This window comes from Schistocerca serialis, chromosome 4 (assembly GCF_023864345.2).
Source record: "Schistocerca serialis cubense isolate TAMUIC-IGC-003099 chromosome 4, iqSchSeri2.2, whole genome shotgun sequence".
NCBI lineage: Eukaryota > Metazoa > Arthropoda > Insecta > Orthoptera > Acrididae > Schistocerca > Schistocerca serialis.
The window spans coordinates 863,380,287-863,398,632 of NC_064641.1; the positions used below are offsets into that span (position 1 = coordinate 863,380,287).

The following is an 18,346-nucleotide window of genomic DNA, read 5'->3' on the forward strand; positions in this document are numbered from 1 at the left end:
AATAGTACACCATTAAGTTCAGTTCCAAAATGACAGAAGGCACAGTGTGAGAAGTAAATATTTTATATAACATGATGCATAGTAAAATCTGAAAAGAATAATGCAGTTAAGTAACAGGAAGAAAATGGAAAAGTAGGAGGAGGAAAACATAGTGAAAATTAAAAATAAAGTTAATGGACTGAGGGACAACAAGTTTCCATCTCCAAACAAAGCTTATCTCTGATCACTACATCCTGAAATTTTAAAAATTTTTTAACTGCATTTTCTGTCCACGTAATTTTAAACTGCATTTTCTGTCCACCTCATTTTAGGATATAACTCTATTTCAAAGAATATACAAAGTTTTTTTTTTTAAATACTGTATTTCTCCTGAGTACATACTTTTTGTTTCTCATACATAATTTGTAGGAGCAGAAGTTTTTCCACAAAAGTTTATTAGTTTATGTTATTCTTCATGTTTGACAGTATTTTATGCAATAAACTGTATATCCAGCAACAATCTCTAACAGTCAAGTGTTGCAGCAACTACTTTTCCTGCTCATTCTATGATGTGTCTCTTCTTCACATAACCTGTGGACATCCTTGCACACCAAGCCCATATGGTGATGAACTGGCAGTACTCAAGTAGTATACTCCTGTGGTAGTGCTGCAACAATAGATGTTTTCCAACTAGTACCATCTACACAAGAAGATTGACATTCAGAGTTCTCATGATCTGTACACACACACACTCACACACACACACACACACAACTGGATGGACAATGAAAGAGAAAGAAATAAACAGAAGAGTAAAACTGTCCTGGGGAACTCTGGTTACCTAAATGGAGATCTTAAAACTCTGCTTCCAGTGTGTCTGAAATGAAATTTACAACCAGGGTGCATTATCAATTTTCACTTATAGCACTGAGAAAGGGATTTTTTTCAAGTTACTTTAGTTAGTTAGTTAGTTACTTGTTCTACAGATCAAATTCAAGACAAATGTTATGATGTGAAATATGCAATAAGAAAAAACAAAGAAAAAATAAAACATTTTTTCTGTAAAAATGACTAATTACTTCTATTCAACAATTCTCCTATGTATAAAAGGAGCTGTTATGAGAAAAATACTTAATCTAAATTTCAAAACACTCCTGCCATTTGTCAGACATTTTATTTCCACAGGAAAACTGTTAAGGGCTTTTAAAGCTACACGTTTTACCCTTTTCTGTATAAAAATTAGATTGAGTAAAGGATAATATAGATAATATTTCCTTGTAGTGTTGTGTGTGTGAATCTCTCAGTTACTCTCACATTTGGATGGATTGTTGACAATGGTAGTGGTTAGCTTTCTCAGCTACTCAGAGATACTGACAAGGTAGATATGTGTCAACTCCACACAAAATTCTAATTATTTTTTTTGTGAAATTAATACTTTTTAAGTGAGTGGGGAGTTATTAACCCACAGAAAATCAGAGAATGAAAATGTGCAACATACGATGACCTACTGACTTCTGTAGCCCCACAGTTTGTAATTGTTCTTATAGCAAAAGTAACAAAACCTAAGCAGTTTATGGATGTCCATCTTACTGCATGGATGGGGGACTTCAGCTGATGATATATCTGAGAAAAAGTACCACCACAGCTGTATTGTGAGAATGTCTTTATTCTATCACACGACTAGTTTCTGGGGCACATTACTGCCATCCTCAGGCTCTGCCTCTGCCATAAGAGTATTTGATTTGCTTGACGCATTTACTGTGGGATCCTTGTTACTAGCACACATGAGCTAGTTTTCATCAGGAGTCTATACTCGACGCTGTGTCGTCTCCAAGACATTCCATAATGTCACACAGGAATATTTTTTGGGGTAACTCGTGAAACCAAGCAAAGTTTTCTGGGTCCAAAAACTGCAATAAGAATTATTTCAGGTCTGAACTCAAGAACATCCTGTAGAGGCCTATTTAATGTGCTAGGAATACTAAATATTGCTTCAGAATATATTTATTCCTTAATGAAATGTCCCTTTAAAAATATGTCTCTTTTTCAGACCAGCAGCTCAGATCATGAAATCAATACCGGAGTTAGTTTGTTTCATGTTCCATGAACCATTTTGCATAACAAATCATAATAATATGGAACAAGTCATTTTGCATTCACATCACAAATTAATTTAAATATGGTTAGATAAAGAACAATAAGTGCATTTTTAATTATTATTTTATTTATTTGTTTATTTTAAACATACAAATATGGGTCAGTAATTCATACCCACCACTTTTTATACATTACAATAACAGATATTCTTCTATGGAACAAAAGGAGTTGTCAAAGACAAACTTTTTCAGTTAGTTTTCAAATTTTACTTTGCTGTCTGTCAGATGTTTTACATCCCTGGAAAGGTGATCAAAAATTTTAATTGTGGCATTGTGTACCACTTTCTGTGCTAAAGACAACCTTAATGTGGAGTAGTGAGTGTCTTCTTTCCTTCTAGTACTGCAATTATGTACATCATTTCTCCTTTTGATCTGTGGTGGATTATTTACAACAAACTTCATGAGGAAATAAATATACTGTGAAGCAGCAGCTATGAAGTCTTTCTTTTAAAAGATGACTTCCCCCAGAACACTGTTCCACATGACATTATTGAATGAAAATACGCAAAATATGCCAACTTACTGACTTGTTTCTCCACAAGATTTGCAATGACCAGGTATAAATGTGGCTGAATTAAGTTGTTTTCAGAGTTATAAAATGTACTTTTTCCAGTTTAAATTCTCATATATTTGGACACCTAAAAATTTATTATTTCCTCACCATGTGTTACACTGATCATTGGTGTAGTATTCCTACATGCCTAGATGTGCAGAACTGAACATATTGTGTCTTTTTAAAACTGACAGTGAGACTATACACAGAATAACAGTCATTGATACTTTTAGAACATTGTTTACCAGTTTTCAGTTTCTGTATTTATGCTTGGATTGACAACAATACTAGTATCATTAGCAAAAATAATTAATTCTACTTCTTGTATATTAGATGGAAGATCATTTACATATATATGAAAACAAGAACAATCTTCACAAAGATTTAAAGTCACTTTGGTCCAAGAAGGTGTCATTTATTCAGGAATACACACCTTCAATAACTTGCCAGTGGCCATAAAAAGTTTAACTACCAATGATATTCAGTTCAGAGGAGTCTGAAGGATTTTTGGTGACCAACTCCTTTTACTCCGCTGATGAATTTCTTAGTAGAACCAACTGATATGTGTGTGTGTTTTATTAATAATGTAAAATAACGCAGGTATTAGCACAATCTGATTTCAGTACAAGTTAAATGCAGTAATGCAATCACTGTAAATAGGTATTGTAAAATAATTTTTTCTGTTTTGGTATTTATTACCTTTACGCTTAAATTTTTTTTTCTCTTTCCACATCCATAACAATCATTTAACTTGGGATCTGTGAAAGATACATTAGTGCATTTGTTTTTCATTGTGAATATTTATTTGTTATCTAGATTTTCTGACACGTTCTGCGACCTGAAAGGTCACCTCACCATGGATCAATTGGAATGAAAAGTACATCTAATGTAACCTAATCTAAAATTACTTTCATGTTCGTGTGTGTGTGTGTGTGTGTGTGTGTGTGTGTGTGTGTGTGTGTGTGTGTGTGTGTGTGTGTGTGCACAAATGTGATGTTCTACCTGGGGTCAACGTGCGCTCCCATGACAGCCGACAGTTTTCCATTACAGTTGGTACATGTGTCCCAACTGTCACACTGGTAACCAATGAAGGCTGAAGCAGATGTGACAGATTCAGCAAAATATAGTGTAGACCTGCCATGTGAACAGGCTCCTGCAAGAAAATGAATAATTTAGTAACAATATATACCAAACACCTGGCACTGTAGATGTAATCAAAAGTATGGATTAGCATTTTTCTCCTTGTTGAATACATGAACAGAACAAGAAAGAGAGCAGTTGAATTTGGTTCAAAACAATTAGCAGAATGTACTGTGACTTTCATGAAAAGAGAGAGGGAGAGTACAAGGAAGAATATGAAGTAAAAGATAAGAGATACACATACTTAAGGGACAATATCTTACTCAAAAACAGAACTAATTAAACAGACCTCAGTTCTCTTGCAAAAGCATTAAGAACTATGCAAACATGGTTATCATGTTATGGGCTGTGGGATTTAGACCGCTCATCTTCACATATGTATTTTGTGTGACCTGCTATGCCAGCATTAGTGTAATTACAGTTTTTTCTATGATCTCAAAATATCAAGATAACTGTTATAGTTTTTTTCATCTTTAGGAGGATGAGTCAGTTCTTACTTGGAAAAAAACACAGTTGTATTTGTTCTCAACTGTTATGTATTGGATGATACAGCAGTTTGAGAATTTGAGTTTTACAGTGCCCCACAGAACTGAATAAAATGTTTCAAGGACAACTGCACAAAACATAGTACTGATCTGGCAAATTTATGGAGATAATTGTTCCAAAGTTTTTTACTGCTTTGCCATTGTAGTTTTTAAATGTGACTCAGTTACTGAATACGATTCCAAGGGCAGATTATAATTACGTATTTCCAAAATCTAGGTTAAGTCGAACAAGGTGCACCTCTTACTTTATTTCTAGTGGTTTTTTTTTCATTTTCTTGTAATGATCCTTGGATTGCTGGCAGAACTTTGTCAAATACTGGAACTTTTTCTTTCCATACAATTACACACATTTTATTAACAAGTGATGGTATAAATGAAGGTGGTCAGAAAATTCCTGTAACACTTGTAGGGATGCTGCAGGGCAGATTTTACTGAGACATAAAAACTTGATACATTGCACCATTTCCAAGTTATATAGCATTGAAGTTACCCAATCAGGTAGTTTTGCGCTCAGATTCAAATAGCCTGTGAGAAGCGGTATTGACAAACATATTCTCCGTGTGGTTTTCTCAAGATGAACAAGAAAGCAGTACAAAAACAAACATGGGAAAATATTTAGATGGCAGTGGGGACTGATCCTAACCCAATGGGCCAACAATTTCATGCATTACTATCTACACTGTGGCAGCATCCAACATGCATTATATCAGCCTGAGTATTGAACTTTTATCAACTTGTCATTTGATCATCATCAGGAATCATATCTATGCAATCAATCTTTGTAGGAAGAGTTTGTTTAGGCTGGGCTCACAGTGGCACCGACAGTGGTCATCAGACTGGATCACCAGAGGTCACCCAACAGCATCGGCCAACAGCATGGTAACGGTGCATATGATCTTCTTCGTGAGTCCATGACAGGATCAAGGAGATTAGGTTAGAATCCATTCTACATATAAAGTAGGTTAGATTTTAACCTCCAAGGGTGTGATGGATACCACAACATCCCTGTGCTTGGAGATGAATGTTATTCCCTACAACACAGGAAGAAGTCTACAAAGCAGTCAGCAAACTGAAAAACAAAAACTCAGCTGGGCTGGATGAAGTCCCCATTTTTTAATTAAGGACTGTATCAAGAGCCTACTTCCACCTTTAGTTGATATTATAAATCAATCTTTCAAGGAGGGCTTCTTTTCAGACTCTTTAAAATATGCTAAATTACTGCCTCTCTTCAAAAAAGGTGATGCAGGAAAAATTGAAAATTATCGGACAATTTCTCTACTCTCATGCTTTGCAGAAATATTAGAAACTATTATGAAAGACAGGCTAATGAATTATTTAAACAAATACAACTTACTGTCTGTTGACCAGTTTGAATTTTGATCAGGGAAAAGCACAGAATCAGCAACAGCACACCTCACAAAATAGAAGCATTAGATAAAGGGAACTACACAACAGGTATATTTATTGATCTAACTAAAGTGTTTGATACAGTAGACCACAACATATTTTTTAATAAGTTAGATGAACTAGGAATAAGGGGACTTGTGAAAAAGTGGTTCCAGTCATATTTAAAAAATAGAAGACAGATAACTGAAATCTCACATATTTCAAGTTGCTCAGACTATATTGCAAAGTATACTTCAGACCCAAATTATGTAAATATAGGTGTCCCACAGGGTAGTGTTCTTGGCCCAATATTATTCCTCATTTACTTAAATGACTTCCCACAGAGCATCAAGCATGGACAAACAATATTGTTCGCTGATGACTCAAATGTTCTAATCAGTGACACCAGATGCAATGAAAGAAAAAGCCGAACAAACACTAAACAGTGTACGTGAATGGGCATCCAATAATAAACTGCCAGCCAGTGTGGTCGATCGGTTCTAGGCGCTACAGTCTGGAACCAGGCGACCGCTACAGTCGCAGGTTCGAATCCTGCCTCGTGCATGGATGTGTGTGATGTCCTTAGATTAGTTAAGTTTAAGTAGTTCTAAGTTCTAGGGGACTAATGACCTTAGAAGTTAAGTCCCATAGAGCTCAGAGCCAATAATAAACTAGCACTAAAAAAAAATAAAAAAAAAAAAATAACAACTTTACGTTAAACAATGAAACTATAGAATGTGTAGACAACACAAAATTTCTTGGTATGTATGTTGGCAGTCAGTTAAAGTGGGAAGAACGTATTAAAATACTTACTAACAGAATTGCTACAGCACGCTATGCTCTTAGAATTCTGACTGCAGTGTGTGATACTACATGTGTCAGATCTGTATATTTTTCTTATATCCACTCTGTTATTACCTATGGAATAATATTTTGGGGAGTTAACAGTAAAAATATTCAAATAGTTTTCAAATTACAGAAAAGAGCAATTCGTATCATTACCAGGAGTGGCAGTAGGGCTCACTGCCTTGAACATTTCCAAAAGCTGGAAATCCTAACTGTCCCCTGTGAATACATTTTTCAAAGCATTATGTATGTAAAAAACAATATTGACTGCTATGTTAAAAAGTCTTTAGTATACAGCTATGAAACTAGAAACTAATACAATCTGCATCTAGAGAGAAAAAATAAAGTTAAAACTCAGCAGAGCTTGTTGTACAATGCTGTAAAATTATATAACAAATTACCCCAAAATATAAAAGATATTGACACAATTGGACAGTTCAAAACAAAACTAAAAAAAAATTTATTAAATAAAAGTTATTGCACAGTAATGGACTATCTGAATTAAAACATGTAGCGTAATGAAAGTAGCCTGCATTGTAATACATGAGGAAATAATTATAATATGAAATCCAGAATTGTACAGTACTATAAGAAAATTACATAAGGATATAAAACTAATGTAAGATACTTTAAAAATGTGTGTAAATATTAATTTTATTTGTATAAATTGTAGGTATATTGTATATGATTTTGCTGATGAAATCCACACAATGTAAATTGTTACATGGATTAATAAAGAAATCAATCAATCAATCAATGCTGCAGTGCGGCATTTGCTATTCAAAAGATACCAAATGCAAGTAAACAAGTATATCTGCCCTGGAATGAACATGGCGTGTACTGTACACTCTGCCATCAGTTACTGGAGTTACCAGTCAAGTTTTATGAATATATGAAATGAAGACAAAAACGCCATGCCACAAAATTTAAAAATGCTTTAATTTTATGACACCACTTTCCTTTCCCCACCAATGATTAACGTCAGAAGGAGCCAGCACCTTTGAATTTAATGTCCCATTCTTCATGTTTTTCATATTTTTATGTGTATATTATGAAAATATGCAGTTTCAATTATATGCCACATTAAGGATCTCTCTAAAACATATTGTTCTGAGTACAGTTTATTATACTACAATTGTAGGATGTGAACTTTGGTGTTTTGCTAGTGAGGTTATGAGCACTTAATGGTTGAGTTACGTGATAAAGTAGATGTTGCATCTGTTATGTGACACATGGATAAAATCTGTCTGTGAGCAACCAACTGTTATTTATTTAATGAAAGACATAATCATGGTTTTGCAGCAAATTATTTTGTTATAAAAATGGTAAAAATTAATACAGTATTGGCACAATATGCAGATAATCAGAATCTAGTACTGGAAACTTCAATGCTATTTAAACACTTGCTGGTGGCAGTATATATCACAGTGTCTTTTTAGTGCACTTGCACAAAGCTTAGCTTCAAAATTCACTATGGAATAAATTTAACATTTCATAGTATTTGTGGTGCAAGAGTGAAGATATTAGCTTTTTAATTAGTCTTTTGGAAATCATATATAGCACCCAACAAATCACACAAAAACTTTGAAATTGTACTTTTGAGAACATGGTATAGCAGTGAACAGACATGAATACTGGAAATATGTAGTAGCCAGATGTCAAATACTGACATGTCATGTCTAGTTTTACTTGAGCCAGACTGTATCTTTAGTGTGAATATTTGATTATTTAGTAGAGCCTGAATCACATCTGTTCAAGTACTGAAAAGTAGCTTTCATTATCCGAAAGTGTTTCACACATGGTCTTCGACTTTACATACTCAAGATGATTTGTGGTGACTCTGAAAAGCAAGATTACAAACACTATGTTTTGCTGAATTTATTTGAAGTTGTACAGACATACGCAAATTAAACTTCAATACTGTGATTTAGCGTATGTGTGAAAGATAAACAAAAGTTTAGAATAAGACACTCTGAAATGGTAAAGCACTGGAAAGTGGACACACAAAACATCAAATTCACAAATCACTTCATGTAATAGAATCACCACTACTGGCATAAAAATGCCAGTAAGCAGTAATAATAATTTGTAGACAGCTAATGGCCACCTACCACAGCCAAAAAATGATACATAACTGTAACTTTAAGTAAAACTTATGACATCCTTCTCACTTGAATGAATTAATTTTTTGAATTTATAATTTACACTTAAAATATCCAATAAAAATTTCGTCTACTTGTTGTTTCCAATAAACTTGCGATTTCAGTACATAGAATCCAAACTATATCTTGATTATGATACTTTTATCCTCAGAATGCCAGAAACTCACTATTTCTTGGATTAAACTTACCAGTTTCTCACAGCCCGTATGTGAGAATGTCTGTCAATTTGACTGAAGAAAACAAACTGATTTGAATTTCACCAATTGTCATCCAAAGTCTACACATTCGAGTGATGTTATCAGCTACAGCATGACCGCACACACAGTGACATGCTGGGTTTGAAAAGATCACCTGTCTTTAGCTGATGTCAGTCATCAGCGAAATCCACTGATACTGGTGCCACTCTGACTGCAGCTTTAGCTACAAAGGTACATGGAAGTATGTACATGAATGAACAATAGCGGCAGGCTTGACACTCAAGGAGTGGTAACAAGGTGTGTCATCCATACTCCTTTGAGAAATATACCAACATGCATTTAGCATACGGTGCTACAGATCAAATTGTACCTGAGGAAATCAACATTTACAATAAACGAGTTCCCAACCATATTATTCTGTTTGCAAATACCTTCATAGCGGATGACAGATGGTTACGGGAGATTGGAAGTTTTTCTGTAACCAATGTTGATGTTGGACGAGAACACTACATATAGAACATTCAATTAGAAGAAAATGTTCTAGATACGATTGCTGCAACACCTAGTACCAGCTGGAAGGCCACTGGTAATGCTTTGGGTCTATGTAAAGTTATTCCGACATTCTTAAAGTATGCCTGCAAATTACAAATAGTAAAATGTATCTGTTTGTTTGTCACTACAGGTTTCGTGTGCTGTAGTATTGGATGTCCTACATGATGCAAACCTATTTCAGTACGACCTACAGAAGGTGCATGATGTAGTGGAAGAGGAGTATCCCTCTCATTACCAATATTTCATGTGGTACTTAAATCAGTGTTGTGGACAGATGAGGCATGCTTCACCAGAGAAGGACCATTCAACACTGAAGACAGTCACATTTGGATCAACGCAAATCAGCATGGCACTTATATTATGTCCTATCAGCATAAGTTTAGGATAAATATTTGAGTAGATATCATAGGCATCTGTTTGGTGGGTCCTGACCTACTTACTCCCCATTTAAATGGGCAGACATATTTAACATTCCATGAAAACGCCCATCTGCTGTATTTAGAAGACATTCCTCTGGCAGTCCACTTTTTCTTATTTCAAAGATAAAGAGAAAAAAAAATCATTACAGCATAGAAAATATTCAAAGGAAAGAGTAGAACATAGATTTTTTCCCAATTTGACTTTAGACATTATACTAAAATATCATCATGCATTGTACACATGTAGTCAAGGTTCTATAACGTGTTGTATCTTGTCATGGGAAAACTTATCTGTTACTCCAAAAAGAGAAAAAGAAGTCAAGATTTTGTAGCAAATGAAGCCATACTAATATTAAGTTCCTCTTCTCCTCACAACTTGTGGGATTTCAGACCATTACATTAAACATTGTTCTTGTTTTCTTTCTGACCTTCCTCCACTGGGAAATTAAAACTGTTCTTGTTAAGAGATATACTGTGTGATCATTAGTCCACTGTAAGGTAACTCACTAAAAACCAGAAGGCATGTTACTCATCCAAGGTAACTTACTGTGTCCTTGCTACCAGGCAAATCCTCAGTCCAATCACAAATTTTGTTTGGTACCCCATATTACCATTCTTTTGTTAATAAATTTTGTTACTTTTCAAAAGTCAAAACAATACTGCACCCTTGCAACAGACTTGATCCACAATTCACAAAATGTCATGTGAGAAAAGTACAAATTGGGTTTTCAATGTTTACATAGTCGATTCCTGTTGGCTTGGGAAGATCATTTTATTTGAGCTAGCACATTATGTGTAAGTTCAGGATATGTTCTAAGATTTAGAACAGCTGAAAATTAATGAGATGTGATCATAATTTTATAATTTTGTGGATACTTTCTGCTGGCCTTCTTGCAGATGGCTGTGACCTGAATTTTCATCCAACCACTGGCCACAGTTTTTTGTTTAAGGACTCTGTGGTATATTATGGTTAAAATAGCTTTCTCAGCTGCAAATGCTTATAGTATCTTAGGGGGATTGCCATAGTCTCTGAAGCATTCTTTAATATGAGTACTTTCAACTGACTCTTAATATCTACATCACTCGTCTTTTCAATGATGCAAGAAGTTAACTGGGTTCAGTACTTCTGATTTTGTTTTGTTACTTCAATTGTGGCTGCTCTGTGTCTGGACAAGAACTTTGGTACCACTGACAACCTTTACATATTATCAAAATTTCTTTGGGGTTTATGAGAGATCTTTTCATAAGCACTGTGCACCCCTTTCTGTGCTAAAGACAACATTAACATTGTCTTTAGCACAGAAAGGGGTGCACAATGCTGCAAATAAAAATTTTTGACCACTTATCCAGTGATATAAAATGTCTAACAGACACAAGATAAAATTTGAAAATAAACTGAAAAAGTTTCTCCTTGATAACTTCTTCTATTCCATAGAAGAATTGCTATGTTTGTAATGTGTAAAAGGTGATGGGTAGGGATAGCTACCTCAATCTTTATAACTTGTTTTCATTTCGGGGAGGGAGGAATTATTATATGGTGATGTTGAGAGTACAAATAGATGTACAAATTAATTTGCAATATGAATGTAAAATGACTCATTTCACATCATGACAATTTATCATGCAAAACAATCCATGGCATGAAAGTAACTAACTAACTGTACAGTAGTCATTGTAGGCTTCACATATTCCCTATTTGACAGCTTAATACCCTGCATGCAGCATCTTCTAGTTACAGCCCTATGCTTTGTGTTTCCACCTATTATGCATTTGTTCTTTTACCACCCATAAAGACACATATGTATTACAACACATTTCAATGAAATGACTAGATACTGTACAAAAATGATTCTCCTCCAATAAACTTCTGTGTAACCAAGATAAGACCTATCTACATCTACATCTACATCCATACTCCGCAAGCTACCTCACGGTGTGTGGTGGAGAGTACCTTGAGTACCTCTATCGGTTCTCCCTTCTATTCCAGTCTCGTATTGTTTGTGGAAAGAAAGATTGTCAGTATGCCTCTGTGTAGGCTCTAATCTCTCTGATTTTATCCTCATGGTCTCTTCACGAGATATATGTAGGAGGGAGCAACATACTGCTTGACTCCTCGGTGAAGGTATGTTCTCAAAACTTCAACAAGAGCCTGTACTGAGCTACTGAGTGTCTCTCCTGCAGTCTTTCACTGGAGTTTATCTATCATCTCTGTAACACTTTCATGATTACTACATGATCCGGTAACGAAGTGCGCTGCTCTCCATTGGATCTTCTCTATCTCTTCTATAAACCCTATCTGGTACGGATCCCACACTGATGAGCAATATTCAAGCAAGTGTACAGTAAACTACTTCCTTTGTTTTTGGATTTCATTTCCTTACGATTCTTCCAATGAATCTCAGTCTGGCATCTGCTTTACCGACAATCAACTTTATATGATCATTCCATTTTAAATCACTCCTAATGCCTACTCCCAGGTAATTTATGGAATTAACTGCTTCCAGTTGCTGACCTGCTATATTGTAGCTAAATGATAAGGGATCTTTCTTTATATGTATTCGCAGCACATTACACTTGTCTACATTGAGAGTCAATTGCCATTCCCTGCACTATATGTCAATGCTCCGCAGATCCTCCTGCATTTCAGTGCAATTTTCCATTGTTACAACCTCTCGAAACATCACAGCATCATCCGCAAAAAGTCCCAGTGAACTTCCGATGTCATCCACAAGGTCATTTATGTATATTGCGAATAGCAATGGTCCTACGACACTCCCCTGTGGCACACCTGAAATCACTTATACTTCGGAAGACTTTTCTCCACTGAGAATGACATGCTGTGTTCTGTTATCTAGGAACTCTTCAATCCAATCACACAATTGGTCTGATAGTCCATATGCTCTTACTTTGTTCATTAAATGACTGTGGGGGGCTGTATCGAACGCCTTGCGGAAGTCAAGAAACATGGCATCTACCTGGGAACTCATGTCTATCGCCCTTTGAGTCTCATGGACGAATAGCGCGAGCTGGGTTTCATACGATCGTCTTTTTCGAAATCCATACTGATTCCTACAGAATAGATTTTTAGTCTCCAGAAAAGTCATTATACTTGAACAAAATATGTGTTCCAAAATCCTACAACTGATCGACATTAGAGATAGAGGTCTATAGTTCTGCACATCTGTTCAACGCCCCTTCATGAAAATGGGGATGACCTGTGCCCTTTTCCAATCCTTTCGAATGCTATGCTCTTCTAGAGACCTACAGTACACTGCTGCAGGAAGGGGGGCAAGTTCCTTCGCATACTCTGTGTAAAATCGAACTGGTATCCCATCAGGTCCAGTGGCCTTTCCTCTTTTGAGCAATTTTAATTGTTTCTCTATCCCTCTGTCGTCTATTTCAATATCTACCATTTTGTCATCTGTGTGACAATCTAGAGGAGGAACTACAGTGCAGTCTTCCTCTGTGAAACAGCTTTGGAAAAAGACATTTAGTATTTCGGCCTGGATATTTTGATTTGATCCACCTACCTCTTTGACATAAGACCAAAATTTCTTAGAATTTTCTGCCAAGTCAGTGCATAGAACTTTACTTTCGAATTCATTGAACGCCTCTCGCATAGACCTCCTCACACTACATTTCGCTTTGCATAATTTTTGTTTGTCTGCAAGGCTTTGGCTATGTTTATGTTCCCTTTTCTTCTGCAGCAGTTTTCTAACTCGGTTGTTGTAGCATGGTGGCTCTTTTCCATCTCTTATGACCTTGCTTGGCACATACTCATCTAATGCATATTGTACGATGGTTTTGAACTTTGTCCACTGAGCCTCAATACTATCTGTACTTGAGACAAAACTTTCGTGTTGAGCCGTCAAGTACTCTGAAATCTGCTTTTTGTCACTTTTGCTAACCAGAAAAATCTTCCTACCTTTTTTAGTATTTCTATTTACGGCTTTGTGGTCGCTAATTCCCTGTTCTGCATTAACTGTTTCAAATAGTTCGGGTCTGTTTGTCACCAGAAGGTCTAATATGTTATTGCCATGAGTCGGTTCTCTGTTTAACTGTTCAAGGTAGTTTTCAGATAATACACTTAAAAAAATTTAACTGGATTCTTTGTCCCTGCCACCCATTACAAACATTTGAGTCTCCCAGTCTATATCTGGCAAATTAAAATCTCCACCCAGAACTATAACTTAGTGGGGAAATCTACTCAAAATATTTTCAAAATTTTCCTTCAGGTTCTCTGCCACAACAGCTGCTGAGCCAGGGGGCCTATAGAGACATCCAACTACCATGTTTGAGCATGCTCTAACCGTGACCTTCACCCAAATTATTTCACATTTCAGATCTCCATCAATTTCCTTCGATACTATCGCACTTTTTATCACTAAAAACATGCCTCCCCCCTCACTGTCCAGCCTGTCTCTGCAGTATACACTCCAATCTGAATTTAGAATTTAATTACTGTTTACATCTGGTTTCAGCCAACTTTGTCCCAAGTACTATGTGGGCATTGTGACTGTTTATTAATGAGAGCAGTTCTGGGACCTTTCTATAGACGCTCCTGCAGTTTACTATTACCACATTAATATTGTTATTCCCTGTTGCGTTTTGCCTACTACTACCTTGTCACATCTCAGGAGGCACCTTGTCGGGCCTAGGGAGGGAATTCTCTAACCTAAAAAACCCACATGTGCACTTCACATGTACTCCGCTACCCTTGTAGCCACTTCCTGCATGTAGTGCGCGCCTGACCTATTCAGGGGGACCCTACATTTCTCCACCCAATAACAGTGGTCAAGAAATTTGCACCCCAGATCTCAGCAGAATCGTCTGAGCCTCTGGTTTAAGCCTTCCACTCGGCTCCAAACCAAAGGACCGCAATTGGTTCTGGGAACAATAATACAAATAGTTATCTCAGATTCCACCCCGCGAGCAAGGCTTCCCGCCTTCACCACCTCCGCCAACCGGCTGTATGAACTGAGGATGACCTCTGAACCCAGACGACAGGAGTCATTGGTGCCAACATGAGCAACAACTTGCAGTCGGATGCAACCAGTGCTCTCTATTACTGCCAGCAGGGCCTCCTCCACATCTCGGATGAGACCCCCGGCAAGCAGACAGAGTGAACACTGGCCTTCTTCCCCGACCTTTCTGCTATTTCCCTAATGGGCTCCATCACCCACCAAACGTTGGAGCTCCCAATCACTAATAAACCCCTCCCCCTGTGTGCCTGCTCAGACCTCCCATTCAGGTCACTCATGAACAGCAGCTCAGCCACAAACAGATCTCTAGTGTGATCCCCTCCTCTGACACCAATTAGCGTATCAACTAGCCACTGACCACCACGGCTCTGGTCACCCAGTATCACCCTGGCCTTGAGAAGTTCAACCACATGCTTCATCACAGCTTCAAGTACATCTCATCATGCATTGAGATGAGGGATATCCAACCCAAAATCCTGCCCACATCATTCAAAATAGAATATCCTTACCCACTGCTGTTCCAATCTTGCTTCCAATCCTGTAAGAGGGGGTATCAGGAATAAAAAGAAAGAGAGAGAGAGAGAAAGAGAAGTGAAATAACACTGTGTTGTATGCATTTCTGCCGCTAGGTGTGTATAGCTCAGCTCATTACCAGTTTAGTGCCATCTGTGTTGTCGACAAGGCTCATTTTGTTCATCTGCAATTATTGTTTCTGCTAGGACTGTTTTGTTCTTGTTTCGCTTTTTAGGATGGCATGTTTAAGTGAACAACATACAGCTGTGAAATTTTGTTTTCTACTCACTAAAAATGCTGCTGAAACTGATGTTGATGTTGAAAACAGCTTACCAAGATGACACTATAGGAGAAACTCAGGCATACGAGCAGTTTGCTCAATTTAAAAATAGTGACATGTTGATTCATGACAAAGCTCGTTCTGGATGTCCATCAACTTGAAAAAAATTGAGAGCTTGTCCTCACAGACTGTCAACAGACAATTGATTAACTGTCTGAGATTAGTGGGTTATCTTGGAGATTGGTTCAGCAAATTTTAATGGAAGACAGACCTCAATCAAACTCTTTGTTTGGAAGTTTTAAGAAGATTGCATGACAGTATTCATCAAAAAAGACCCTATTTGTGGCAGCCAGGAGACTCGTTCTTCCACTACAACACACCTGCACACATAGCCATCTCTGCTGAACAGTTTTTGACTAAAAGTGGGATGGTTCCGCTGCCCCACGCACCTTACTTGCCTGAACTGGCCCTGTGCTACTTTTTCTTATTTACACACGTAAAAAGGGGCATGAAAGGGGACAGATTTGACAACATTGAAGCAGTCACGGCAAAATTGAGTAAAAAGCTGTCAGCGATTTCTAAAGCTGACTACAAAGAATATTCCAAGCAGTGGAAGCACCAGTGGGACAAATGTATTAGTTGTAATGGAGAGTATTCTGAAGGGGATGAGGTTGTTTTGTAAGCAATTTGAAAGTATATAGCTTTCTAAATTTTTTTTACTTAAAAAAAAATCCTCACATGCCACAACGCCACAGGTCAGCTATGTTATACATCAGCTATGCTGCATTTGATTCTATGTGGGCATGACAATTAACCAACTGTCTACTCACATGAATGGCCACCACCGAGCTATGGTAAACCATATATTTGATCATCCAGTTGCCGAACAGGCTGCGCACCACAACATGAATGACTTCAACAGCTGTTTTGCTGCACTAGCCATTTGGATACCCCCTCATAGCACGTGTTTCTCTAAACTACGCATGTGGGCATTGTCTCTCCAGTATATCCAGTGCTCTTGCAGCCCCTGCCCCCACACCCCTGCCAACTCTCCTGACATAAACCTCTGCTTACCTGTTTTCCACTGCCTCGCCTTACCTCTCCTGCTCCATACTGATCATGTCCTGTGTTTTCCTACCACTCTTCCTCCAACCCCCCCCCCCCCCCCAATCACTCCCAGTGTAGGTACTCTCTCCCTCTCCCTCCCTCCCTCTCTCTCTCTCCCCATTTCCCCATTTTCCACCCCTATTTGCTTTCTCTCTTTCCTGTCTCCTTCATCTTCACCTTCCACTTCTTCTTCCCCCCCCCCCCCCCCCCTCACTGTATCTCTTGTCTCTTGTTCACTCTATCTTCTGAACCCCTTTGGTTTGGATGTTTGCATGATTGTGTGTGTGAATGTGTCTACTTTGGCAAGATAGAGAGAGAGAGAGAAAGATATCCATCAGCTAGCACTTTATCTAGCTTACACAACAAATAATTTAGGACTAAGGTAACAACTCATTGAATAGTAGAGGTGTCACTGTGTGCCAACCATCCACCCACACTTCCACCTCCATCCCCCACCCCCCGCACACACATCAGTATGGCTACCTGGTGCCCACATACACACACACATGGGGCCAGTTGAATACAATGTGGTGTGACAGGACTTAAGTTCTACAGTTTGACTGGGAAGAGGGGATGTATCAGGTGGAGTGGGTGAGAGGAGAAAGGAGGCAAGGATACAGAGCAAACCATCACAATTTCATATTACAATATTATGAGAAGGCAAGTTGCTACTCACCATATAGGGGAAATGCTGAGTCACAGATAGGCACAACAAAAAAACAAAAGATTTGAGAATCTTTTTGTAGTGCCTATCTGAAACTCAGCATCTCCACTATATAGTGAGTAGCAACTTTCCTTCTCGTAATATTGTTACATTTCATCCCAGATTTTCCAATGTATGATTTCATATTAGTTACTTCTTCCCATATGTGATGGTCACTAACATACAAATGAATATCCTCATGTCCCAGAACCATCCTACAACCCACAGTATAATTTATTCAAGCATTTTCACTTCCCAAAACCATGAAATTGTTGTCCACAGTTCCCTTTAAAGCCATCTAACACTTTTGTCTGCCCATTTCCCATGTCTGTTTCACATTTCACAATTGCCCAGTTTTATCTCCAATATTCTCCTAGTGTTTACCCATCACCTGTTGGCATAGTCCATATCAATTCAGGCAGGCTAGGAAAAATCCTTAGCTTCATAGTCTCGGATATTATTTAATTTAGCATAGGTTAAAATGAAGGACTAAGTGATGAACATGTATTTTTTTGTTTTCTCCAAAAATATTCTACTCTGAGATACAGCCCTCCAAAGACGAAACTGCACATACTACTTTGAAGATGCGAATTTTGGAAAAAATTTTAAAATGATGTAACTGTGGAACAGCTCTAGATATTTTGTTGGATTTTTTATTTGGAAGATAATTGCTTTATGATTACCAAGAAACCCTCCACTTGGACTTACCTGTCAAAGTTCTTTTACTATAGTGTTCTGAACTTTTTTATAATTTGTGGAAAAAGGTTTTTTTTTTCAAAATGCCAGTCCATAAAATTTTGATTTTTTTCTGTTGATTAGTACCAAA

General features: G+C 37.3%; 1 protein-coding gene across 1 annotated transcript in view; it reads right to left on the reverse strand.

The window, feature by feature from the left end:
* Positions 1-534: 534 nt before the first annotated feature.
* LOC126474816 (lipase member H-B-like) overlaps positions 535-18,346 on the reverse strand; it is a 39,089-nt gene continuing 21,277 nt past the window's right edge. The window contains exons 4-5 of the mRNA XM_050102289.1: positions 3,691-3,841; positions 535-646 (exon numbers count right to left, since the gene is read on the reverse strand). Of these exons, the coding sequence (XP_049958246.1) occupies positions 562-646; positions 3,691-3,841 (236 nt within the window). The 3' untranslated portion in view covers positions 535-561. The remainder of the gene's footprint in view (positions 647-3,690; positions 3,842-18,346) is intronic.